The sequence below is a fragment of the Mirounga angustirostris genome, unplaced genomic scaffold (genome assembly GCF_029215605.1).
Source record: "Mirounga angustirostris isolate CCGP_5_RB_7025 unplaced genomic scaffold, mMirAng1.0.hap1 SCAF_14, whole genome shotgun sequence".
NCBI lineage: Eukaryota > Metazoa > Chordata > Mammalia > Carnivora > Phocidae > Mirounga > Mirounga angustirostris.
Window position 1 is genome coordinate 79,239,675 of NW_026991722.1, and position 27,923 is coordinate 79,267,597.

General features: G+C 40.2%; 1 protein-coding gene across 3 annotated transcripts in view; it reads right to left on the bottom strand.

Annotated features, from left to right (window-relative positions):
* The window catches only part of MED13L (mediator complex subunit 13L), a 308,077-nt gene that overhangs the window by 10,209 nt on the left and 269,945 nt on the right, over positions 1-27,923 (bottom strand). For all 3 annotated transcript variants that reach the window (XM_045887569.3, XM_064578438.1, XM_045887572.3), the window contains 13 exons: positions 24,733-25,670; positions 20,688-20,867; positions 19,847-20,070; positions 17,832-18,024; positions 16,723-17,149; positions 15,952-16,171; positions 14,551-14,739; positions 10,224-10,447; positions 9,887-10,029; positions 6,744-6,902; positions 4,553-4,729; positions 3,163-3,320; positions 553-714 (listed from right to left, as the gene is read on the bottom strand). In XM_045887569.3, the coding sequence (XP_045743525.1) occupies positions 553-714; positions 3,163-3,320; positions 4,553-4,729; positions 6,744-6,902; positions 9,887-10,029; positions 10,224-10,447; positions 14,551-14,739; positions 15,952-16,171; positions 16,723-17,149; positions 17,832-18,024; positions 19,847-20,070; positions 20,688-20,867; positions 24,733-25,670 (3,394 nt within the window). The remainder of the gene's footprint in view (positions 1-552; positions 715-3,162; positions 3,321-4,552; positions 4,730-6,743; positions 6,903-9,886; positions 10,030-10,223; positions 10,448-14,550; positions 14,740-15,951; positions 16,172-16,722; positions 17,150-17,831; positions 18,025-19,846; positions 20,071-20,687; positions 20,868-24,732; positions 25,671-27,923) is intronic.

Below are 27,923 nucleotides of genomic sequence, written 5' to 3' on the forward strand. Positions count from 1 at the left end.
TCTCGCCAATCTGTGGGTGAGACATGGATTTCATTCCTGGTTCTCTCATCCAAACTGGAAGTGGGAGATCTTTTGTTTTAACCCTTAAGTTGGATGAAAGGGTTCCAAGACCTACCCAGGAAGGAGCACGTGTCAATGTAAATTCAGCTGCCTTCTGCCCTACTCTAACGAAGAAAGCTGGAGCCTATGGCAGGGGAGGAAGAGATCAGCCAATTCCGATCACCTGCGCCCCAGCTTACCTTCACCGATGGCAATGCAGCGTGGACTGACACACAACGACAGGTCCACCCGACACGTGGCCTGTGGGCCCCACAAAGTCTCCACCTTGGGTTAATGTGCTTGACTGCTTCCTTTGTGTCAGTTTTGGGTTCCTCTCCTGCATTCTACTCCCCCCACCCCAACTATAATTAAAATACCCTCAGAGTATAAGAAGATGTGAAAGAAACAGGGAAAACAGTAAGACATGGTGACTGAGACACAAGTTTCTAACCACACCTGAATTTAAGCATAAGTCCCTCCTCCCCCAAACTTCAAACATGACACCAAACCAACCTTTAGGAAGAGGGGGCACTGATTCTGAGCTTGGGGACACGATGACCAAAACCACTGGGGGAGATTCTCCGCTTTGGCAGTTGACACAAAATACCCGAGGGCCAGAGGCTGCTGCTTCAGCTCCTCAGGTGCCTCTCTAGAGAGAAGACGCTCACCCTGACTCTGAAAAACAAAATTCCAAGAGCATGATCAGCGTTTATCACTTCAAATACAGCTTTGCACATCAACTTTTTACCAAGTCACTCTGCACACTGTGGACCCCCTTCTGGCAGCTTTTCGCACAAAAACGCCAGGTGACTGAGAAAAGTCAACAGGGGGAGGCCCGGTCTTTGCTGCATGCACAGACATTTGATGAGAAATACGGCCCGGGCAGAAGGTACCAGCAAAACTAACATCATCCGTCAAGCCAATACAGATTTTTTTGCTCTGGGTTTTTCCTGTTAAATGTAAGACGTGTTCCGAGGCATTAGGCGTCAAACTAAAGGTGGAAAGAATGGCCTCTGGCAGCTGAAGGCACCCCCACACCTAGGTGCTCTTTCACCAGCCATCAACCAAAATACACGAGCGCACCTAACCGTCTACTGTCAACAACACGGATGTTAGGAAAACGTAATACTGCACCACTCCTTTGTGTGACAACAGTGTCCCTGACCTCCCAGCAGTGTAAGAGCTGCTCATGAAGGGGCCTTGTTTTAATTTTCAGCAAACTCCTTAATAAGAGATCCCTGTGCGAGCCTTACTGTGTGTTTGGCAACTGAAACTTTTCTCATCTCTGGTTCTTTTAGCTAGCTCCAAGAGCTGCAAATGCACCTTTTATGCAAGCAATAAGAAGTCATCATTTGTTTTCAAAGGCCTTCTGTTTGGAGGAAAAAATTAATCCTCAACTATCACATCAAGTTGTATTAATTCTGAGTTGGTTAAAAAATAAAAACCTACTGCCACCCTGAACAAGTTCTTTGCCCTGCTGTAATGCCTTAACTGGATATCAAAGAATCTTTAATGCTTCAGAAAGAGGAACTACTGAAAGCCTCTCAGGGGTCACCTGGTTGCAGGTGCTCAGGATGGAAAAGGGCCACCTGACCAGCTTCAGAACAGTGCTGTTTAAACTCTGACATTCAATCTCAGACTTCAGGGCTTGCGGCTCTGACAAAGGCGGAAAGTACAGCAAAGCTCTGTTTCTTACAAAACTCACATGACACTTCAAAGACCAATTCTTTGTTCCTGGATAAGCTAAAGTGCAACCATGGGCACTGAAAGGTGGTTGCTATTATTTCCATTTCACAGATAAGGTAAATGAGGCTGAGAAAGATCAAGCAAGCTTGGTCAAGGTCACCAAGCTAGAAGCCGTGCAGCTGTTAACGCTGAGCTACATCTATCAAACTCCAGGGCATGCATTCTTAATTGCTATGCTATTTGCCTCTAGAATTCACTTTAATCCAAAATTAAAACTACCTAACGTAAAATCTGTGATCTTGGTTCCTATCACAACAATCTCCAAAGAAGCAATAAACTGTCATTAACTGGCAAATGATTATGGAGGAAATAAAGACACTTAACGAGCTCTTCCTTCTAGAAAGGAGGACTGGGGGACAGGCAGTTACATGAGGGTAAGTCTACTGAGTCGCTCTTCCCTGGTTTTATCTGCTCTGTGACTAACATTTTAAATCTTCCTTCTCTTGCCTGGCCCTCAATGAACTCCAGGCTGGCAACGAGAGTCCCGAGGACAGAAACCTAAGTCCTCTTACTACAGCTCTGTCTTTAAATGAGGGTGAGCAGAGTTGTTTATGCTTGCCCAGTTTAACATAGTAGACGGAGCCATTTTTCTATGTCTTAAACCTCAATCTTGCAATATTTTAAATAAAAGGTACAAAAGAGTGATAAGGCATGAATCATCCAGCTTTTAAACAAAATTAACAGAGGCTACAGCAGAACCTTTAACTCTTCGATCCTGTTAATCCACCTCCAATATCCTTGGGATATTTAAAGATGAAACTAGTTGTCAGCTCTGATGTTTCACCTTAATACTGGGGCATCAACCTGGACACTTCTCCAAAATCAACCTTTTGTGGGCCCTTGCCATTTCAAAACCTGGCTACAGAGAAGACTGGAACTATATATAAATCAAGGCACCATGACATGAAACAAGAAGAGTAAAGCTCATTTCAGAATAATCAACCATCAACAATGTGTTCTTCAATTAAGACATGTTAAGTAAGTAGGGCTGTCGAACTAGCCTCTGAAAAGCCACTATTTTGGCAAAAAAATAAAATAAAAAATAAATAACTGGGAAGCAGCAAGCAACCAAAAATAAATTTTGCAGAGAAAACAATCATTGCAAAAAAGCCCTCCTGCTACAATAGGACTATTCTTCTGATAAAACATATTCATCAGGAACATTTTCAGGAATAATAATCCATTTCTTTCTAATTCGTGCCTTCAATCAAAACAGAACAACTACAGAGTCACCTTTCCACACTGATGTCTCTTGTACCAGGGACCAAGACCATCAAGAAGAACAGTGCATGAAGTAAAGAGGCAATCACCCTTCCAGAGGATTATTTTCCCTGAAGGCCAAGGTTGTTTTAACAACATACTTGAAATCATCCTTACCCGACTGTGCTGGAAGTGAGAGCCCACACCAATTCCAGAAGGAGAGCCTGGGGAAGGAACTGGGGAGGAGTTGGGAGAGGAATGGAGGTTCCCAGTCATTAATATGCCAATGTCATTGTCCATATCATCTGGGAATGGAAGGTCAACAAACATGTCATCTAGAAAGAAGGGAGAAAAAGCACAAAAATTTAAAAAATAATCCATATCCACAACTTAAACAATATTCTGTTTTGTTGGCCCATGACTGTTACAAGCACATGCTGTTAACAACTTAGTAAGATTTATTAACGTGTGTCTACTGGTGCAAGGCGCTGAAAATTATTTTTGCATTTTGTATTCTCTTCAGTGATCTTCTAATGTGAAGTATTAACAGACTGGAGAAATAAAGAACATAAAACAGAACTCCACACTCTGTATAGCTTCCGAAGGCACATAAAAAGATGGTGAAACAGCTAAAGAAGCAACTTAATTATTAAACAAAGTTAAAACTGACACCATCCTAGAAAACAGCAGACTCCATCTATGCATCCAATTAGCATCTAAAATCCTGGAGGCTGAATTAATACATGTTAATAGGTGTGAACTTGCCCTGAAACTGGAGGCCTATTCCAAAAGCAGATCAAAGCATGTTTTCATTAAGAAATCTTCTCCCACATTATAAAAGTAAGGTACACACACAGCAGAAAATTTGGAAAGAAAAGTATAAAAAGGGAACACTATCACCCAGAATACAAGTACTGTGAACGTTTTTGCTACAATTCTTTTTCTCATATCGTTACTCCATTATGATCACACTATCTATAAAATTTAGTATCCTTTTACCCTCCCCCTCTAACAGGAGTAAATGCGGGTAGCTATTAAAAAAATCTTCAAAAAACAATGCAAATGGCTACATAATACTGGGCATTTTAGTTTGCAAGTCATCACTACTTTACTTAACAAATGCCTTAAGAGATAACCAAACCAAAAAAATTTATTAAGAATAATCAAATAAGGAGTTGTTTTAAAGCAAATTAGATTCCCAATGATCAGCTAAAGACAGGAGCTACTTCACACTGCCTGGGAATCTGCATACGTTTCAAATCAGATCAGCAACTGTTTACTGAAAGAGCAGCCCCCATGTGCTGGACACTACCAACCAGGTATTTTTTTGCCTTTGGAGAAAAACAGTAGAAAATTAATTACACAAGAGAGGAAAATACTTATTTGGTCTTGGTAACAGGGTCCATGAACCTTCAAAACCAAACAGATTCTCCAACCTTCAATCCCCTCTTCATATTTTATATGTTGTTTATTGTAACACATGCAGCAGCCCACTGACTCCAATACTTCAGCTCTGCGTCTTGCTAGAGAATTTGAGCTCTATCCTTACATGGCCTTCCACACTCACCATTGTTGGGGCTAAACCCATCTTCATTGGGATAGTTGGCTGGAGCCACCTGGATGGTTGACGATGTTGGGAACACCAAGATGTGTGTACAGGAAGCATCTTGAGGGGTGTTCAGCTGAGATGACTGCATGTTCAGAGCGGTACTTCGGCCAAAAACAGAACCCATTGTGACGGCATCTTTAAAAAAAAAAAAGAAAGAAAAAGAAAGAACTGTATCAGTTCCCTTCTGTGCATCAGTAACCAACTCCCGAAATGAAGTTTTAGGAGGACCTGAGCTAGAGAGACAAGAGTGTGACACAACTGGATACACATTTAAAGCTCCACCTGTGTTTATCTTCAAAAAAACAAGACTCAGGGGCACCTGGGTGGCTCAGACGGTTAAGCGTCTGCCTTCGGCTCAGGTCGTGATCCCAGGGTCCTGGGATCGAGTCCCGCATCGGGCTCCCTGCTCCTTCCTCTGCTTCTCTCTCTCTCTCTGTCTCTCATGAATAAATAAATAAAATCTTTAAAAAAAAAAAAAAAAAAAAAACAAGACTCAGAGCATACAGCTATGAAAACCCAGGCCTCATGTCATATGGGAAAGGTTAAGATAAAACTAGACTGTGCCCACCAAATATGTTTTAATTACTTATATAAGAAGCATTTCTAAAAATAAATCTCCCACTTTCTTCCTGTGGTTGCTCACAATTTATAAAGGACTATTCTAAATGATACAATTCTGTAGAAATGGTATCATTCAACTAATACTATAACTAGCATTTATTGAGTGCTTACTACATGCCAGATTCTGTGCTAAACTCTGTATTCACTGACATCATCTTATTCAGTCATCTACAGCTACCTCGAGGTACAACTATTATCCCCATACCATGAAGAGGACAGATAACAAAGAAGTTTTGAAATATGTCCAAATGGTGCAGGCAACAATTAACCTAGGGTCTAATATTAGAGGCCAACACAGGACATCTGCTTCTCACTGGACTGATGATGAATAAGCTCATTCTCACGCATCACTACTGATTTTTATAGGGAGTAAGTGGACAGGATGTCCCATTTGGTCAGAGACATACCTGAAGGATAAAAGCAGGCTAAAAAAGGTAGAAAATTAGAAAATTGCTTAGTTATTGCTGTGAATTTTGCAAGACTGTTGAATCTCAGATCTGTACCTCTGAAACAAATAATGCAATACATGTTAAGAAAAAAAAAAAAAAAGAAGCTAGCAGGAGGGAAAGAATGAAGGGGGGAAATCGGAGGGGGAGACGAACCATTAGAGACAATGGACTCTGAAAAACAAACTGAGGGTTCTAGAGGGGAGGGGGGTGGGAGGATGGGTTGGCCTGGTGGTGGGTATTGAGGAGGGCACGTTCTGCATGGAGCACTGGGTGTTTTGCACAAACAATGAATCATGGAACACTACATCTAAAACTAATGATGTAATTAATGTGTGGTGATTAACATAACAATAAAAAAATTTTTAAAAAATGGACTGTGGTGATAGCTGTACAACTATATAAATTTACTAAAAATAATTGAGCTGTACATTTACATTGATGAATTGTAAGACATGTAAATTATATTTCAATAAAGCTGTTAAGAGAGAAAAAAAAAGAAAAAAGAAAATTGCTTAGTTATAAAATTACAAAATAGCTTAGTTGCTAATTTTTTAAGAATTCTGTGGCCACAATCTTTTGGCTATCCACACACTAGCACTCCCATTTACTGAGCACTTACTCCGGGCCAGATACTGCACTAACTACTTTACCTCTCTATTTGTCTCACCATTCATCCTCAACCACATCAGAAAGACTCAAATATCCTCTCGAGGCTGCTTAGAGATTGTCAAATATCTGTCTTCAAAAGGATATTCAAATATGTATCACAACAGTAGTGTCCCCTTTAGGGGGTTCTGGAGGGTGATCCTCATACACTAACAACAATTGGGGTCACAGTAACTGGCCATGACTCTAAGAGCTCTCCGTCTTAGGCTCTCTTCCAAATGATGGTCAACAAAGATAACAAAATCACAAACCCCTCCCCTTGGAAGAGACCAAATTTCCATTTTTGAACCCTAAGTACAATCTTCTCTCACAAAGGTAATGAAGAGCTATTCTACACTTGTCTGTAGACTTAAGTTTGAGTGAGCTGAACTGATGTGACAGCTCATTAATGAAACTGACAAGAAGAGACTTACCTGGCATCACTACGAAGGACCCCTGGGGCTCCATGGCAACCAGGCAGGCACTAAGGATTGAAGGAGAGTCTGCGGCAGAGATTCCACACATGCGGCACACGTCCTTGAGCCGTTTGCTGATTGTCTGTAGTGAACATTCTCCAAGGAGGATACTCCAATCTGAAATCAAATATCACAGTCATACACAGTCTTTAGAAATTCATACTGATAGGAGGTTTAAGCGTTTTACCAGGTTTGCCTGGTAAGTGAATTTCCAGGATTGACCCTAAAGGGAATAAGGCTTTACACAGGTTCCCTTTCTTGCTACAAAGAAAATGTTACTTGACCTCTCTTACACTTCATTAACAAAGGAACAAAGGCCTACTATTCTGTCAACTGAAATCATGTCTGAAATGAGCTGGGAGAGTCCAGCACAGACCCACATAGATTCAGGCGCTTCAGATGCTTTTTTGATGATGAGGCCAATCTGTTCTATCCTTTCTTCTCCTCCTCTTTCTCCAGGTATGGTTCATTCACTGCCCCTCCACCCCCCACCCCCATCAGCACTTTTCTTTAGAAGAATGCACAGTTGGAGGCAAACCTCAGTTCTGTTTACTGTTGTAGGTTGGTTGTTTCCAGGAAAGGCAGTGCAGAAATAAGGGGAACCCTTCTCAGAAGGCCCAAGAGAGCTGATAAACAATGGGTGTGAATGAAATGCTCCAAATGATGTCACACTAATTGTTCCAGATTAAAACGCTGGCACAAATTTTCTGATATTTGTTTACTGCCTCCACATAAAGGCACTATGTGTACTCAGAGAACAGTAGAGGGTTACGTTACTCTGGCAATGGAAAAGGACTTAGTCTTCTCTTTGACCTCCAACACACACGAACACGCCATGCTCCTGCAGCAGCATGCACTACCCGTGTCCCGCCCCACCGTCCCACTGAGGCAAGGCCACTCCACCACACGTTTCCACCTTCACATAGTTTTTTCAAACACGCTGTTCTCCCCTTAAAGAGGTGAAAGGAACAAATGTTTCTTATCTCATGTTCCTAAAGAACCTTAAACTGAAATGGCTGAAATAAAAGTGAAATAAAAGACATGAAGAATGTATTTTAAAAAGCCACAGAAAAATCAAACAGGCATGAGTTTTGTATTTAAAACCATCTAAGAAAGGAAAAGAAGTATCTGTATTTTATCACAAATACTCTGATAATAAAAAACAAAAATTCACACAGTCGACTCTGAAATCTGCAGGCTCACATGTGATACCATTCCACAGAAATGCAATGTGGCGCAGACCTCAGGTCCCCAAAGGAAAGAAATGATCGGTAAACTGATTTCCTGTACACTAGGCTCTTCTCGGTGTCTCTGTCCCTTGAAAGTACATTGTCTCTCAACCTTTTGATGGGATCAGTCACACTTCTATTCCTTTCACCTAAGAGATAAGAAGAGTGTGCCCCTGCTCTCTCTCTCTCTCTCTCTCTCTCTCACACACACACACACACACATGGGAAGGCAATGGCCTTAATTATTGTCCGAAACACCAAGTAGGCTACATTTTTATCCTCTCTTCTTCTTTTCTATTATATTCTAACTTTTCCCAAGGGTTAAAAGCAGCTCAAACCCTTAAAGAGATAAGAGTGACTATAAGGCATACCAAGAGATGGGATAGGGATTCTGACATAAATGAAATGATGAATCCCCCAATGCATCAGGCCTCCAGGCTACCAATACAAGATTCATTTTTAAAGAATATCATACTTATAAATGAAAAGGGTAATATTTTTTATTTAATTAGTAAAAAAAATTTTTGCACACAGTAGATTCCTAAGCAAACACCTGTATTTAATACTTATGTAACATAATATATGTTAACTTACTCGAGCACTTGCTACAATGTAGGCTGTATCTGTATCAGGGGTTTTATTTCAGGGGTTTTATTTCAGAGGTTCCACGAATACCTGATACAAATTTCATGCAAAGAAACAATACATGCACTCTAATGCAACGGTTCCGCAAACTATGGTCTGCAGGCCAAATCCTGCTCACCACTTGTGTCTGTAAATAAAGTTTTATTGGAACAGAGCCAAATGCATTCACTTAGGTGTTGTCTGTGGCTGCTTTGACTTTACAATGGCAGAGTTGAGAGGCTGCAACAGTGACACGCTGGCCTGCAGAGTTGAAAATATTACCTGGCCCTTTACATAGAAAGTTTGCTGACTCTGCTCTAATACACTTGAATGCACAAAACCACCAAGCTAATCTGTGACATATGCTTTGCTTTTGTGGAGACCTTAGGGAAAAAAAACAAAAAACAAAAAACAAAACAAAACAAAACCCTCCCATCTATGCGTACATACTGAACTTTTTATAAACGTGTCATTGATTAGTAAGGCTTTAAAAAAGCAATCTAGAACTATTCACACTGCTCATGTAAAGTGGCTATAGTAAGATAGCAAACGAGTTTGGTGTAAAGCCAGGCAACACCGCTGCCAGTGGTCAGCTGTGCTGTTCGTTACTTTTAGTGCTTTGTGACTGTTATATTTATGACGGGAAATATTAGCAGTTGGTAGGTAGATTTGGGGATTCAACTTAAAAAGTCTGCTCTCTTAAGAGTCCAGACTGAAGTCTATCAGACAGTGGCAATGTGAATAAAGACCATTCCAACTTACAACTACTTGTCCTTATAAATTAGGATTATCTTGCCCTTGTGCCACCAACACAAAATAAATACAAACTACATCAAGACATCAATCACCAAAAATAAAGAAACAGAAGTCTATTCTTATATATGACTTCTACTATCATCCATAATCTCTCATTTAAATTTTCGTGTTAAAACTGACTTGATCTCACTGACTCAGTACATAAATAAACGTTAGAAGTTCTAATTTACTATCACTTTTATATTAATAAAACATTCTTTTTCCTGTCTTATATATTGAGGTTCAGTATTTAAGATTTTCTTTGGTAAACAGTTTTGTTGATAATGAGAAGTTTAAAAACTGCACTTAAAACTACATTTAAAAGAATCAGAAAATATAAATCTGCTTTATTCTTACTACTAACTTTATAATTTTCTCCCTCAGCTCAGTTAGGGACATTAGCTTAACCCTTTTCCTTTGTTTCCTGTACTGATTGCTTCAGGAATCTCTCACCTTTAAGCTCCCCATGGCCAAGCCGCCCAAGTCGGCCGATTACAACTCTCCAGGGTAGAGATGTCATTTGGACAATACCGATGCACCACTCCCATAACTTCTGTAGTCCAATTTTACGTGCAGATACTTTACTCCTCCGTGATCTAAAAAAGAAAGACGTGAGCAAGGGGTCCCCAAATGAATCAAAGTTACCACTTAGCAAGACAAAACCCAGAAAATTCCAAAAAGCCCACCCACACAGCACCCACTGCATTTAGACAGGAAAATCAGAATGACTCATATCTGAGGAAAGGCACAGCATCAATTTATATGCAGCATAAACACCAAGGCTCCTCACCTGTTTGGTAAAGCAATATTTACAATACAAGTTTCTAATAATTCCCCATGGAGGTCAGTGCAGGAAGCCAAAAGCCAGCGCTGGTCATGAGACAGACAGTAGCCCACAAAGAGCACGTTGTATTTCTGGCTCGCCTCCCCAAATGTCTCTCCCAGCTCCGTCTGCTTGTCTTTGATTGGGGCCAATATAAAAGGAGGGGAATAAAGCTGGATTGGGCTGGGTCGCTGAAATCAAAATAAAAGTCAGTATCAACACAAAGCCACCCAACTCAATGTTTACAACAAAACCCCAATTAGCACTTGAAACCAATAGGGAGTAATGACAACAGACTGCCCCCCAGAAGTATTACATACATAAATAGTAAGTGATAAGACAGAAAACAAAAAGTGTTTAAGTGACATCAGCTAGGGAACCCCAATCAAGCCAGTGTTTCCTTATTAAAAGGAAATTACTATTTTAGAAAGTAAACTGGCCCCACTTCATTAGTCATCAGGAAAGCAGAAATTAAAAACCACAATGAGATACTACTACATACCCACCAGAATGTCAAATAAAAAAGAAAACACCAAGTATCAGTGAGAATGTGGAGCAACTAGAACTTTCATGCACTGTTGGTGATGCAATCTCTTTGGGAAAGTGACAGTCTCTGCTAAAGCCAAACATATACATACCCTGTGACCCAATCCAATGGACATGTATGTTTACCAAAGGGCAGGTGTAAGACTGTTCACAACAGTTTTAATCCTAACAGCTCCAATTAAAAAATAACCTAAATGCCCATCACCAGTAAAATGGAAGATAAACTGTGTTATAGTTATACAATCAGAATATTAAACAGCGAAGACATGCAAAACTACCACTACCTGCAACAGAACAGATGAATCTAGACACTGGAGGAAAGAAGCCAGACACAGAAAATACCAATTATATGACTCAATTTACATGAAAGTCAAAAACAGGCAAGATATGTTTCTGTTAAGTCAGAACACTGATTACCGATAGAATGACTAGAAGGGACATGAAAGATGTTTCTCGGTGCTTCTTAGGTTTTGTTTCTTGTGCTTGTTACATGATGTGTTTAGTGAAAATTCATCAAGTGGTATACTTATGACTGGGTACTTTTCAGTATGTATTTATACTTTAGTGTGTGTGTGTGTGTGATTTAAGAAATCAAAGCATTAGCTGTTACCAGTTAAGACAAATATTTTAAACCAACTGTGACAAAGTTTAGTTGTCACCCTTTTTTTTTACACAGCTATTATACACATTTCAATATTTAATCGCCTACAGCAGGGGTCAGCACACTTCCATAAAGGACAGACAGTAAATATTTTAGGCTTTATGGGTCTTTCTTCTTCTGAGTATTCTTCTCTTTTTAAAAATGTAATAATCATTCTTATCCAGGTCATACCAACACAGGCTGTAGCAGGCTGGATTGAGCCCACATAGTTGCTGATCCCTGAATGAATACATATTCATACATACAAACGTACACGTAGCATACATTGATTTATGGCATAAAAATAGTAATAACGAAATTACAGAATTTTAAAGCTAAAATAAAGACCTGAGAAAGAGTCTAATCCAATTCCTTCATTTTAGGGATACAAAATACAGGGCTAGAGATATTCAATAATGTGTTCGAAGTTTCAAAGCTAACCTTATCATCGACCCATTCATTTTCCCTATACCTGGAAAGTCTACTCCTAGGTATTTACCAAGAGAACGGAAACCATTTTAAACATAAACACTTGTGCACAAATGTTCAAAACAGTATTACTCACAATAGCTAAAAAGTGGAAAAACCCAAATGTCCATCCACTAAAGAATGAGTAAACAAAATGTGGCATATACCCATCCAATGGAGTATCATTTAACCATAAAAAGAAATACTATACATGCTATGACATGAATGGACCTTGAAAACATGCTAAATGAAAGAAGCCAGACATAAAAGATTACATATTGTATGATCTATTTATAGGAAGTGTCCAAAACAGGAAACTCCATAGAGACAGAAAGTAGACTAGTGGCCATCAAGGGCTGGAGGAGGGGAAATGAGTGGCTGCTAATAGGTATGGCGTTTCTTTCCAGGTTGGCAAAATGTTCTAAAATGAGACAGCAGTGATAGTTGTACAATTCTGTGAACAAACTAAAAACCACTGAACTATGCAATTTTTAAAAGGGTGAATGTTGTAACATGCGAATTATGCCTCAATAAAGCTTTCAAACAAAACAAAACAGTCCAGGTGAGACCGCCTGAAAAGTTTAGCAAAAAGTAAAAGGTTAAATGTCAAATATCTTAGATGCAATAGACAGCCTGTGATAAATCACAAAGTCAAATACTATTCCCAAACTGCTTTTCAGATACCGGATATTCTATGAAAAACAAAAGTGACACCACCAACAGGATTTCTTCTAATACTTGCACGGTAAATACTAAAATCCATTCCTTCTTATGTAAAATGCGCTTGCATAAGACTGTGCCGCAGTAGAGATTCGGAATTCCCGAATGCAGAGGCCTGGCTGTCGTGCTCCCCACCGCGTCCTCAGCACCTACCCTAGTGCCTGGCACACAGCAGACACCGGGCTGCATTTACTGAATGAAGTGCCCTGTTCTAGCTGCAGACTGAGGGGAGCAGCAACATTTAGCAATTAACCATTACCATATACATGTAAAAATGTATAAACCTGAGGAAATACTCCTAATATTTGATTTTGTTTTTAATAAAGTCAAATGATTTCTTTCTCTTCCTGTTTCAAAGCAAAAGGGGGGAAAAGGCTTATTTTTGCCATTTATTTTCATCTAGATTCATCCATTTATCTCAGGAACTATTAACCGTGTTCTGCCAGTATGTTATAAACTTTAAAACTTTTAGGTAATGCCTCAGGACATCTTTTTTTTTTTTTAAAGATTTTATTTATTTATTTATTAGAGAGCGAGCGAGAGAGAAACAGCATGAGAGAGGAGAGGGTCAGAGGGAGAAGCTGGCTCCCCGCTGAGCCGGGAGCCCAATGTGGGACTCGATCCCAGGACCCTGGGATCATGACCTGAGCCGAAGGCAGTCACCCAACCAACTGAGACACCCAGGCGCCCACCTCATGACATCTTAATACAGGTAGTCAGCCTTTGCTCCCCTCTATGAAAATGCAGAACACTATCAGTTATAATTTGAAATTGCGATAACTTCTTACCAACGCATAAGGAATGACTGCATGTGAACTGCAGAATAACCACAAGAGGTAAAGAACTAAAAAGTTCTACATTTATAAAGAAAGGCAATAACTCAATTTCTGGAGACAAAAGAAGAAACAAGTAGAAATAATTTTTTTTTTTAATTCTAGAAAAAGCTAACAGAGAAAATAGATGAACTGTTCACAAAAGTGAAAAAATTAAAACTCCAAAGAATAAACCAACCTGAACTGCCAAAGACAGAAACTGTACATAACTGCAGAATAAATGTGGGTTGTGGGCTGAGCCATTTCTTCTGGATCAAGTGACAACAAATGTGGTATTAACCACATGCCTAATTTTTTCCCACTTCTAAGTTTTTATTTATCTAAGAGAGAAGCATTTCATTGTGTTTCCCAGGAAAACTTACATTACCAACTAAAATCAGCAGGTTTTGGTGTTTTTAAGTTCTTTTATATGGCGAAGAAGTGTTTGCTGGCTTTTACTAACAGGTAAACTTTCATGCAAGGAAAGTTGTGGGAACTGATTTCTGAAAGCTTTGAAACTTCTAAACACTGTCCTGTTCATTTATCTTCAGGATAAAATGACGAGTAAAATAAAATATACAACTTTTGTTTGGTGTTTTAAAATTCCTCTAGAGGTACGTATTTGTGGGAAGTAGATTTAAGAACATGGAGAGAAAAAGCATTCATTCATAAAGCAGAGCACGGAGATACGGGAAGAGAAAGCAAGCCCTGTAAAAACGCGCCTCGGAAAATGAGGAGCCCCCCTGCCGAGTGAACACAGGCAGAGCTGCCGCGCCAGGAGAGAAGAGAGGGTGGAAGGAAGAAAGTCCGTGACTGAATAGCAGATTAGCTTCAAAAAATAAAAAAACAAAATAAACAGAGGAAAGTCCAACATCAGTAAGTAAAAGTGATGAGTATATTGTTGCCTTAGGTCCTACATCCAAAAACACCGAGAGTTTGCTTGCCTCTTTTCTCAAAAAATTATACAAGTTTAGAGAAGTACCTCCTCTATTTTAAATTAAGGATCAGAGAAACCTCCCAAGGTTAACAAAGGCCGAAGGCCACCCCAGCAGCCAACTCTCTAGGATAAAAGCACTCTTCTGGCAGTTTCTGCTGTGCTACCACCTACCTCTGGGTTCTTGAGGGTCATCTCGATGCTGGCGGCAGGCCCGAACCCCGTGAGGGACTTAATGTGGATCTGTGTGGGCAGCGGTCGCCGGCACTGACAGTACACGGAAAACGCCATGGACTTCAAGTACTGAATGTAGAACACCTGCTCGTCCTTCATTGTCTGCAGCATGTACTGGCAAGGCACGATCTACACACACAAACACAACTAGAAGCTGAGATCTGCTGCGCTTGGAAAATGAAATGGCACCAATTCTGTGCCGAAAGAGGGCAGGGAGCTTTAGTTTTAAAATATGTAAGGGGCGCCTGCCTGGCTCAGTCAGTGGAGCATGCAACTCTCGATCTCGGGGCTGTGATTTCGGGCCCCACACGGGATGCAGAGATTGCTTCAAATCAAATTAAATCAAATATAATACACACATATATATATAATTTACATAATTTAACTCAATTCCTTAGATGACATAAAACCCTCTATTACAAAGATACACCAACAACTGAAGAAAACATGTCAACTTGTTGGTCAAGTTACAGTCACTTAGAAATCACCCTGTTCCTTTTTTAGGGATAAAGTGTCAATTCATTGTTGCCATGCTCCAAAATGTTAAAACTTGCTTCTTAATGTAGTTCTCCTTTTTATTATATACACACGTAGTGTGCGTGGTAACTTTGGAATTATTGTCTAAGGATGTGAGACACAAACTTCATGATGAAAAACAATCAACAACCTATTCTGGTAACTTTAATTTCAGTGTTTTAATTCTGTAAGATGGCTTTAGTGAAAGTGACAGTAAAACAAAACCCAAACACCCAAGGTATCATTCTTCACCTGTTATCAAAATCTTGTAAAATTATTACACTATAAAGCTGGCAAGGCGGTAGTGAAAGACGCACACTCACTGCTCAGTAAAGGGAATGTAAATAAACGTAACTTTTCTGGAAAGGAATCTGGTATTATTTATCAGTACTATATCTAAGAATGACCTGAAGTGTGAAAAAGGGATTATAAAGATGTTTATTCATTACAGCTTTATTTATAATAGCAAAATTTAGAAACAAATTAAATATCTGTACAGTAATAATTAAATATGGAGAACATGCACTCCTTACAAATGCTGCTTGTAAGAATTTTAAACAACATGGAAAAGTATTCATGAATAATGTTAAGTATTAGAGAATAAAAATTATACTAAAAGTATGATTGCAACTCTGTAAACAAACATACACAAAAAAGGCTAGAAACACACCAAAATGTTATGCAAAGGTGACTTAATCTAAAGGTAGAATTATGAATATCTTTTCCTTTATACCTTTCATGTACTTCCAATTAAAAAAAAATTCATGAACTTGTATTTCACAAAAAGCAACAACAAAAGTGAAAAATAAAGTTGCAAATAGTTACCTGGAGAATGAAAGAATTTCTCATATGCTCAGGTAAATTATCTAGCATCTCTGTGTAGCAGCGCATCAAACTCAACAGCCAAAAGTTTCCAGAAGTGGAGTCTTCGTCTGCAGTGTAAGTGAAGGGGTCCACCATGTAAATGACAACAGCTGGAGGATAGGCCTGGCTGTCTGCAGAGTCAGGCTCAGTGGGAATTCCTATTCTCTCTCGTTCTGTGACACTGCAGAGAGAGCCACTTATGAGATGCACAAAATAAATACAAGTCACACAAAATAAACCAGTTCCAGAGCACACCGACCCCCTGGACAATGATTACAGATTAAATATAACATCAATATGTGTATTACCAAAATGAAAGCAAACCAAGCCAGTTAGTACCAAGACAGGTGGGAAATGATAATATACTCCTTTAAATGGGAGATCTCTTTTTCCACCCCCCCTTTTTCCTGGGGCCATATTCTAAAAAGATGTTTTATAATACTATTAATGTTAGTGGTAATGGCTTACTAGTGCTATTATCCATATATTCTGTTCACATAGTAATAGAATTATCAGTAAAACTTACTACGAAGCTAATAAGTTTATAAGAAGTCCCAAATTTCTTAACACTGAAGCAACAGACTGACAGTTGTTACCTCCTTTTGGGAAGAAGAGAAATAGAGCACTTCACTAGACAGAGAGATTCATGAGGTTGAGGGGGACCGCTGCGTGCAGAAGAGTAAGTAAGGAGTCCAAGCTAAAGCCACTCGTCTCAGTCGGCGAACAACATACCTTTCTTGTCCATCCTGAGAGGGCTGAGAGGAGCTCTGCCCAGGCTCAGTGTCTCCACCACAGCCTACGTTCCCTTGCGTTCTATCTGCAGAACTGGCCCCAGTGCTGGGGTTCTGCCCTCCAACACCAGCACTGAATCCTGAAGAAGAGGTAGTGCTGATCTGGTTAATAACGGGAGCAGGGGCAGATGATGAGACGGGTGGCACAGAGGAACCAGATGCGGAGCTACTTGCTGCAGGGTTCCCGGAACTGCTGTTCGAGGTGGGATTGAATGCACTGCCAGTTGAGGGTGCTGCTGATCCTGAATTTGAAGCCAGAGGCCCAGCGTTCCCAGGTGTAGCTTGTCCCTGTGCTGCTGCTGGTGGGGACTGGTACTTAGGTGGTATCAACAAGCTGCTATCGAGCTGCAGAGTGGCTAGATAAGGTGCTGAAAGAGGACGTGCAGAGAGGTGACATCAGTGATGTTCTGCAGTGTCGGACTGAATCCGAAATTCAGAATGGCCACTTTTTTTTAAATTATGCTTTCAGGCTGCAGTACTCTGATTATGACACCCAAAATGCTATCTCCACATCTGAATATATGCTTCCATATTCTGCAAACATGGAAATGAACACGAAGCTACTTTTTATAAATTCTGGTGAAGAGGCTTATTTGAAAAAAAAAAAAAAAAAGAAAATTAATCCCTTGTATCATTTTCCTTTCAGACTGACTCTGCCTGCCTGCACTGAAAACTGAGAGGCCATCTATTCTATCGCCACCACGGTATACCAGGCTCCTCTGTGTACTGAGCTTTAAAAACTTCCAAGATTCTCTTGGGAATGCCAGTTAAACTTAAGCAGTTAATACCAAGTCCTGCTGCTAAGTTTTCAAAATGTGGAGTAAATTAGATATGACTTCTTCAGGCAACTTTAAATTGCTTTTAAAGACTGTGTGTGCACATAAAAATTAGCATTTAACGACCTAGAACACAGAAATTAGACCTAAATAAATACAGTAATGGAACACTAACATTACCTGAGACAAAAGTAGCATAATGCTGCTTCCCAAAGGGGGACAATTTGCTATTTTACTTCTCAGATTCTACTTAGCCAAATAAATTCCCATTTACCTAGGTGATGGCGGCAAACTTGCGCATAAAGTTTGAGTCTGGAATGATTGTCATTCTCCTCACTGCTCCACGGCTGGTTGAACCACTCGCTCACAAGCTCGTCAGTCAGCTTCTGGGCCACGGTCTTTCCCACGCGCATGATTCCATCTCGTAGCACTTTGCAGATGGGCTTGTGCTGCCCAAGCCTACACATCTGATACCACAAGCAAGATCATTATTTACAATAGGAACCACTCCTGCTGTCAGTGGGGGAAACCATCATCCACATGGAAGTATTTTGTTTTTTTTTTCTTTTAGCATTAACACAAGCAACCAAACCAACATTATACACTGGTCCTTTCTGATAATTATAATGTATGCTGAGACGGCTATCCGTCTCTCCAAAAACTGGCCTAGACCCTCTAAAGAAAAATAAATGCTTCTTCACCCCAGCCAATTCCTCCCATACAAGGGAAGATCACTGAGCACTACCTGACTGCTAATGGTCAAATAAAGAATTAACCAGATTCCTGCTTACTAAGGCTGACTGAGACATATGTCCACTAAAACCTCTTAAGTAATCCCTACTCATAATGTTTTCCCATAAGATAACATTAAAATTTTATGGGCCATCTGTTACACTGTTACATTTGGAGATCACCAATAGCAGAGGCCACTGAATCAGTGGATATGCTGATCACTTTTTAAAAGTAAACAGTTGTTTTAAGCACAATGAGATTCTGTTCTTAATCTCCAGGACATTAAATGGGTACTTACGGCAAAGAATTAATAAAATACACCTGCAAAAAATAAGCTACTTAACTATCTATTCACCAACAGGAGAGCCCACATTATCCCTTATTAGAGGTGATAACTGAAGGCTTACCAAGTCCCTACAAAGTTCTCTAGCACACACTCTTCTTAACCAGGTGTGTACACCGCCCAATGAGCAATCCTAGTAAAGTCATTAGGCTCTAAAAAGATCCAGCAATGCTTTTATGTTTTGTAACTCATTTCAAAGTTTCATGCAAGAGAAGAGCTGGGCTTTAAAAAAATCGCTTAGACAAGTTTTCTGTGTTATGGTCCTTATGATTTAATAGCATTACACATCCATGGGCCAGGCACTACACAGAAATTACTGTATCTAAGGGTTCCTTTAGGGGCTTAACTGATGCTATTACCTCATGCATTAGCATCTCCTCACTTCTTTGTAGCAACACGTAAGTTTGCTATTTCACGTGTGCCCATCCATTTCCAGATAGCGAATGTTCCGTTATGAAATATTTTAGAAATTCTACTTGGCATCTTCTTTAACAAACACTTTTGTAATGTTTATAATATGCCTGTAACAGTTCTTCATAAATACTAATTTCATTTAATCTTGCCAAAAATAAAGATATTAGAAGTGTAAGATACGAAGAATTTAGTGTACATATATTTTGGCAGAAAAAATCATCAGAGATACTCATGATTCTAATTTTTCAATAGTAACAGTAATTTGTGTACTAAATAGATAAAATGATCTACCGGCTTTTAAATTATTATGGTTATTACATTATTAATCTGTATCAAAACTTTAGTATTAAGATGAATGTAGTGTTAAATACACAACAGGGACGTGATTCAAAAATCTTCAAGGTAGACATTTTTATACTTTTTTCAGGACCCCCCCCCCCCCCCAAAGAGATGTGCTTTCTTTTGGTAAAGGTCATCTTCTGAACAGCCAGAACACCCCCTGGTAAGCAAAACTTTTAAACTCAAGCACATAAATGAGGAAAAAACAGCTGACAGAATTGTAAGATGTGTGGTAAGGCTGGCAGAGCAAAGTCTTCTAAATCTAACAAAATGTAAAGCCAAGAGGGGAAAGCAATTAACTTCCAGGAAAACTTGCCAATTTAATTCTCTCCTTTATCCTTCAACTATTTGCAAATTTTCTTTGAGATCTACCTTGAAGATACTTGTTCTTTAAAATTTAGTCATAGCTAGAAACAATCTGAGGACTCAAATCACAAAAATGATTTTCATGTCATTCTCACCTCATATACAGCGCTCAAGTCCCTGAAAAAAGTTTTGGCTCCTTCGAGCAAGGCCTCATTTTCTGGACACACCACAATATAGGCAACATCACGGTGGCCCCCATATGGGTCCAACAACAGCCTCTCCCAAAATGGCAAAGAGAATGGTGAGATGGTGAGGAAGTCTTTGTCATAGCCTACCAGCAGAGTGGGAATGGGCAACGGCTCAGGAGATTCTTCTGAACCTGTAACAATAAGGCAGTTAGAAAGGCGCTTGCAAGTCTGTTTCCCACAACCTGGACAACTTAGAAGTTCTTGCTGCATTAGTCTTAATTCTGGCATCAGAAATTTCCTCGTAGGTTGACAGGATCACTCAAAAGTATTCTTCAAATCCTCTAATTATATGACCCCCAATGAAGAACCTCATTTCAGTGAGTCAGAACGCGCTTATAAAGGTCCAATAAGATCAGAGGGCAGATTAGAACAAGTTAAAGTTAGTTTTCCAAGCAGCACTACATCATTTCCTTTAAATTAAGCATTATAATCCTGACTAGGAAGAAGGTGACAGAACTAGTTCAGAAGTTCATCCAGATGGAAGTACAATGAGGATCAGGAAGATGAGGAAAATCTAATGAATACTCTATTTAAGGATTATTTTCCTCATTGACCTGGGTTCTGTCAAAGATGCTTAGAAAACTGAACTCCAAACTGACTTTAGGAAAGAAAAAAGATTATAAAATTTAATAGTCATGAAGAAAAAGATTCTACTTCGTCAGTGAAGCTAGGGCTTGAAAGTAACTAAAGCTAGCTTTTATGGAACAAAAAAAATTAAGAAGGAATTGAAACAGGGAAGAGATTCTACCATAGGTTCCCCGTCCTGCCATTTTGTGGAACTGCTGCCAGGTCAGTGGTCCCTGCACATGCTGTATGTTCTCCCAGGTCCTGCCCGTGCGCTTCTTTTGGATGGCATCTTGGAGAAAGGGCTGCAGTGACAACAGCATGCGGACCACATCTTGGGAGGAGAGCATGCTGATGTCTAGCACTGGAAGAGAAAGGAAATGAAAAAGAACAGAAATCATAAAGGGGGATCAACACTCTCCTCTTTCCTGCCATCATTCTGGACCTCAGTTATAGTCCATGACAAAGACATTATTCGTGGTAGATTTTATTTTCAGTAGATTCTAAAATGCTTGACTTCCCAGTCAAGAGAAAAGATATTTTATTACTTTATTTATTATAAAGTAATTTATAATTTACTATTGGAAACAATAAAAGGAGAAATAGGTTACTCTGTATATAAGAGGTTAACTGTAGAACTGCTTAGAAGTAAAAGGATGGATAGGGCTGACTCTTTAAAATCATTCAAACCTGTTTCCAAGGTTGTTCATAGGAAAAGAGAGCTGTAAAAGTTTCTTAACTATTGTATTACTTTTATTTACAAATATCAAAGTTTTGAAAGTATGATCAGTGTGGGGGGAGGACTTAAACAGAAGCTCTTAAAAACTGTTAAAATGCTCTTAATGTAAAATGTTTTCACAAAATACAAAGTGCACAGAGAGAAAGACAACTTTCCACGCAGGCAGAGGCGTAAGAAAACATGGCGAAAGCAATGACAGGACTGAAAGCCATCTGTCCACAGAAAAAGGTAGGATTCATGGTTTCAGATGTAACATTCTTCCTACTAAGAGGAGGGGCTCTTAACATAGAACCTGAAAAACCTCTCAGACTCTATGCAAAACTGTGCACGCATGAACATACGTGTATTCTTTTCCAGGGAGAAAGGTCCATAAACATGCTCATCAAATTCTCAAAAAGATCTGAAGAAAGAGCTAATGAAGTTTGAGGTGATCAGCTGCATACCTAAAGACCTTTCCTTACTCTTCCTTTTCTAGCTGATTAGGAAAGGAGCACAGATGGAAATCTAAGGTTTATCTACCAACCAAATCTGAAACACAGGGTGAAGACATCTCTAGGTGTATCCCTAAATCAAACACAAGTTGCTAATCTAAATTGCCAGCATCTCAGGAAAAACTGGGAGACCTGGGAAGCCGGAGGCCCCATTCCTGCACGAGCAGCATGGCTGGAGTGAAGGAGCGGTGCCCCCTTCAGACGGCTCTCCCCACCCAGCTCTGCTGCCTGCCTGAGAAGGAAGCAACGGTGAGCGCCTTTATCTTCAAGCCTGGGCTTCTTTTTTTCTTATAGTAAAGAAAAAAGTACTTCTTGTACCCGTGGCTCCTGTGAAAAGTTGGAAAATCACAGACCAAGAGAACCACAGGTCAGAGAAAAAAGCAGACATCATTTTTTGTGGCTCCTCGTGGGCACACAGCGGAGAACGTGTTACTGCCAAACACAGCGAGGGTTTGCTCGCAAATCTGGCTCTGGCATCATTCATTTACATTATCTGTCTGGTACTAAGCTTCTGACTTTGGAACCCACACCTCCCCTGCAATAGACTCTGCTATTCTTCATATCCAAAGATGACAGTACTGATCCACCCACACACTGCTTTTCTATCTGAAGGCTACTATCTAGTAAAAGGAACCACCCAAGATAATCACCCACATTTCTTTAGGGGAAAGACTGTACTTTCTTTTATTCATAAATGCATCCAGCAGACTTTAATTAGAAGCCTGCTAAGTACAAGGCACTGTGCTCAAACCTAAGCAGTTGCAGACATGAGCGTAACCCTTGAATACTTCCTTATAAGTCTCCACCTCCGAGAAGTCTCCTGGCTTGGCTACTCAGAAAATGTCTATCATCCCCTACTCTACTGATCTCTGTCCTCTAAACATACTTTCTCATTCCAGATTTCCAACTGTATTTAAGAAGCTTATATAACCTTCTCCCCTACAAGACTGAGAGCTGTTCAGAGCAAGGTCCATGTTTCATTCATGTAACCGACCACACCAGCCCAACCTGTTCCCACCTCTCTACAGAAGCAGCTCCTCACCATGATCAAAAGGTATGTTTAATCCTCTTCTTAAAAGCTCAGCAGCACTTTAATGCTTCTTGACCACTTACTCTTCTCTTTCTTGAAACTTGGTTACATAGAATTCAGCAAAACTGTCCCAAGCCCTCTTGTCGTTCTAGGTTTCCTCCTCCTCAGTGAGCTTTCCTCCTCCTCTGTGCCCCTGACTTGAGTATCTACAAGCCAACTACTCCCTTTCCCCTGAGCTGCAGGCCCATGAAGTCCTAAGTGTCTACTTGACATCTCTACCTGGATATCTCAGAAGAGATCTTTAAAATTTCCAAAATTCAACTTAGGGAGCTTTCTCCCCAGACCTGGTCTTCCTCCAGTACACCTATCTTTGAACGACATCACTATCTGTCCAGGTTTACAAGTCACAAACCCAGGTCTCTTAACATCTCGCTCTCTGTGACCCCTAAAATCCAACCCACTACCAAGTCCTGCAGTCCGACTACTTCTTCAACATCTCTTGAATGTTTCCACTTCTTTTCCATCTCCTTTGCTAAGACAAGAAACCAAGCTATTATTTCTTATTTGAGCCACTGCACTAACCCCCTCGTTTCTCCACCATTCCTGCCATTTCCACATCCACAGCTTACACTGCAGTCGGAGCTTATTTGTTTCTTAACTACACAAATCAGATGTCAATGCCTCTTCATAAACCCATCAATGACTTGTTAGGGCTCCCAGCCCCAGCAGGTCTCAAATGGCTCTTGGGAATCTAGCCAGCTCCAAGCTTCCTTCAGTTCTTTGAAGATGTATTTATTTATTGGGGGGGGGGGGGGGGAACGGCGCAGAAGAGGGGGAAGGGGAGAGAATCTCAAGCAAATTCCCCACTGAGCGCAGAGCCTAACTTAGGGCTCGATCTCATGACCCTGAGATCATAACCTGAGCCGAAATCAGGAGTCGGATGCTTAACCGACTGAACCACCCAGGTACCAACCCCCTTTAAAAAAAAAAAAAAGAGAGAGAGAGATTTGTTTATTTGAAACAGAGTCCTTCAGGTCTTTCAAAGCTCCAAGCTCTATGTAACTCTGGGCCTTCCCTCTTGCTGCTCCTTCTGCCTGGGGCACAATTCCTTGCTCTCTACCCTCTTTAGCCAGTTACTCTGTACTTGGCACTGAAATCTCTAATGTTACTACTTCTTCAAGGAGGTCTTCCCCGATCCCCAGCCTAGGAAGGCCCTCCCACCCCACGCTTTCATTGCTTATAACGGTTTACCCTAATAATATGCTAATTTGTATAATTATTTGATTAATCTGATGTCCATCTTCCAGAAGAGATTAGAAAGTCCCTCAAAGAGGTGCCTTGTCTCTTTCAGTCATTTTATCCCCCAGGATGCATCACAGTATAAATAGTGAATGAATAAGGGAAGGGAACAGCAAGTTGCATGGCTCGCTGAAGAGCTCAACATCACAGATTATTTATCAACTGGAGCTTTTAATAATAGAAGAGCCAGTGACATGCCTCAGGAACCACAACACAAAGTAAACTGTTATCATTGTTATAAGAGATGCAAAACACTGGAAAAGCAAAGGAAGGAGAAAATGCTCTGGAAATGGGTAGAAGGCTTCATGAGGAAGTATCATGGATGACTGATCTAGAATAGGTGGATTTAAACATGCAAGGTGTGCAAACTATTTGTCTGTGTACTCTCATCGATGCAGATACGTAGCAGTCATAAGCTTCCCAAAGGAACTGCCTGTAGGAATTAATATGAGAAGGAGTTTTCACAAAACAGTCTCCTCAAATGGTGTTTCGATATAACATTGCTCCAGTCCTTAGATTTAAGATTATCCACAGAGCTCTTAACTTTAGTTTTTTTTTTTTTTAAGAAATGAAATTTAAAATTCTGTCCTATAACAAAGTAAAGAAAGTTTATAATTTACCATCATACCAAGATAATTTTCAAAGCAGACATGTGTTCTGGGAAACGTACCATTGCTGTGAGGCCAAGAGTGCACAGTGGCACTTCTCACCAGAGCTTCATCTACTTTTCCACCCGTGGGATTATCCACATACTGGCGGCCCTGCTCCAAGGCATTAAAGCATTCCGTCCAGTAATCGTTGTTATCTGCTTGCACCCGGTCATAACTCCAGCTTACACAGGGAAGAGTCTGGCGACTGTTAGAGGAAATGTAGTCCAGGAAACTCAGAGAAGCAAAAGGTTGTGTATGTTGATTCTGGAGGAGGAGGAGGAGGCTTATAGGCGGCTCCTGGGACTTTCTGGCTCCCTCCATCTGAGGGAGGAAGGTAGTCTGACACATCATTAAGCGCCTCTCCGCAGCCTGACCAATATCAGAATTCTTCCCAAAAATATCCAACTCATCTTCCAGGAAGAGTCCCGAATTGTAGCCAAGTTTGCGATTCATGATCGCACTAAACCCACAGGTACAGCGATACTGGTCCTCGTTGGAAGAATCGGGGATGTAGAGCCCGACGTCGGCCCCTTTGATGTTCATGTTGCAGGCACAGATGCAACAGCTGTCGAAGTTTCTGTCCTTAAAGATATTCATCACAGAATCTGAGAGAATCAGGGTGACGTAGAGACTGTGGGCCTCAGGAATGGGCTGCATGGTGGCAGGCTCCACAGAGTTAAGGGGCCGCGTGGTAGAGGGGGTGGAGGCTGGTGACCCCTGATCGGTGCTATCATATTTAACCGACCCTTGCCCACTGGCAGTGCCCCCACCTCTGGGAGTTCTTGGGGTCCTGGGGGTTCGTGGTGTGGGGACAGAGAAGCGAGGGGTTGCTGGAGATGGCAAAACTCCTGCTCCACTGTTGCTGGCTGGGGCAGCGCTGTTCAGCGTCACCGGAGTGTTCATCTGTGGTGTATTCAGGTAGTCTGGGTCTGCTAGGCTCCCGACACTAGGCACATTACTGCAACAGACAGTACCAAACGGGAATGGGTGCATGTCAGAGAAGCTGGAATACACACACAATTACCCCACCTGGCCTGTGCAGTTCTTATCATTTATGCAGGCTACCACTAGGTATAGTCAATTTTTTCTTAAAAAAGAAAAAAAGGACTCAAAGGAGTCAATAAAAGTGGATGGGAAAGCAAGAAGCAAGGTATGAAGAATAATACACCATACACCAAGAGTAATACACCATTTTCCTTCTACTTATTCCACATCTAAGCAATCTTCATCCTACTCTTTCAAGGGAACTTTACTGTTCTTATAAGAAAACATGGTGCTGGGTTTGGTCAATGTAGTTTTGAAAAACTATAACCGGTAAGTGGAACTTTAACACATGAGTTCAGACGCTAAATTAGCTAGAAGACCACAGGATAAAATTTCCATCTAATCTGCAATTACATTTTGGTCACTTTTTAAAATTGAAAGTCGGCCACTGTACCTGTCCTCTGAGGCCATAATCCATATATGAATCTAAAGCAGTTATAATCAAACACATAGGAACATTTGCCATTTTTCTAATTTTCAAGGCACAGTCCTATCTAGGCTTGCATTTTTATAGTACTGAGTGACCATGAAGGAATTCAACTGTAGGAAACCCATTGGCCAGTACACTACAATTAATACCAACATCACATATGTAGCTGGGAGACCTTAGTATTAATTAGATGAATTGCACAGTACACATATTGTATCATAGCTTCCAAACTTCTAACAGATTTCTGTGGGGTGGTAGGCAATTTTAGTTCATTTTAAATTTTCAATATGCTATGCATTACCTATAGCACAATTATTTTTAGTTCCCACAGACTGATCACAATGTGTTATCTATTTTTTCATAAGCAATGACTTCTTTTCGGAATAGCCACACAGAAAACAAAATAGTGTCTACAATGTTTTGCTGTTTTATTATTGTAAAAAAGTTTTTTATATACATTCTTAAATGTACATGTGAAACAGCAAATGAGACCATTCTTTCCAATTTGAAGGTATCAAAAGAATACAGATTTCATCTAATGCTTAATATTCTCTTGAAATCTATTAATACTGTGCTTAAACTAATGTTCTTCCAATAGACTACATATTCATTCACTTATAATTTGGAAGAAGAATGTCATAAAGTAATGGCTCTTCAAATAATTTTGTGATTTTTAACTAGCTATACCTAAACTACCAGCTCAAAAAACCCAAATCAAGCACCAGAAAGAAACTAAATCTGAAGCACAGTGGTATCTTTGAGTACAGATAAAAAATGATCCAGAACCCTTGATTAGCAATCACTGCTACCTCAGAGACCAAAATAATTAAGTGTGTAATAATGATCTTTACTCTAATTGGACTCCGTTCAAATTTTCCTGTTTGACAAAACCCTGAAATTATTATACAGTTCAGATCAGAAAAGGAACTATGACTACTAAATGAAAACCTAAATAATTAAATTGCTCCCTAGGTAGTAAGAATGGTTTAGCTTGTATAGTAACCTGATTTTTCCCATTCAATAAAATGAACTGAGTACCAACACTATGCTAGGTGCTGGGTATTCAACAGTAAAAAAGGGGAAGAAAAGTTAGCTCACAGCAAGTATGACAGATGTCGAACAAGTGAGCGCTGGTGTGCTGAGTGTGACAAAGGGGTGGCCAAGGTGATGGAGACCCCAGCAGAAGGAACTCACATAGTCTAGAACTGTGCTATCCAATAAGGTTATCACTAGCCCTATGTGCTAAATTTAAATCAACTTAAATAAAACTGAAAATTCAGCCTAGGGGCACCTGGGTGGCTCAGTCAGTTAAGCGTCTGCCTTTGGCTCAGGTCATGATCCCAGGGTCCTGGGATCGAGCCCTGCATCGGGTTCCCTGTTCTGCGTGAAGCCTGCTTCTCCCTCTCCCACTCCCCCTGCTTATGTTCCCTCTCTCGCTGTGCCTCTGTCAAATAAATAAAATCTTTAAAAATAAATAAATAAATGAATGAATGAATGAAAGAATAAAACTAAAAATTCAGCCTTGGTCTCAACTAGGCACATTTTAAGAGATGCACAGCTACAACATCAGGGCAGGGATACCATATTGGAAGGTGCAGATACAAAACACTTCCTTCATCAAAGAAAGTTCTTAACAGCGCCAGTTGAGAATACCAAGGATCTTTGGGATGGCAAGGGATAGATTTAATACATCTAAACAATGGTCTAAATTATTTATTTATTATTTAAACTATCATA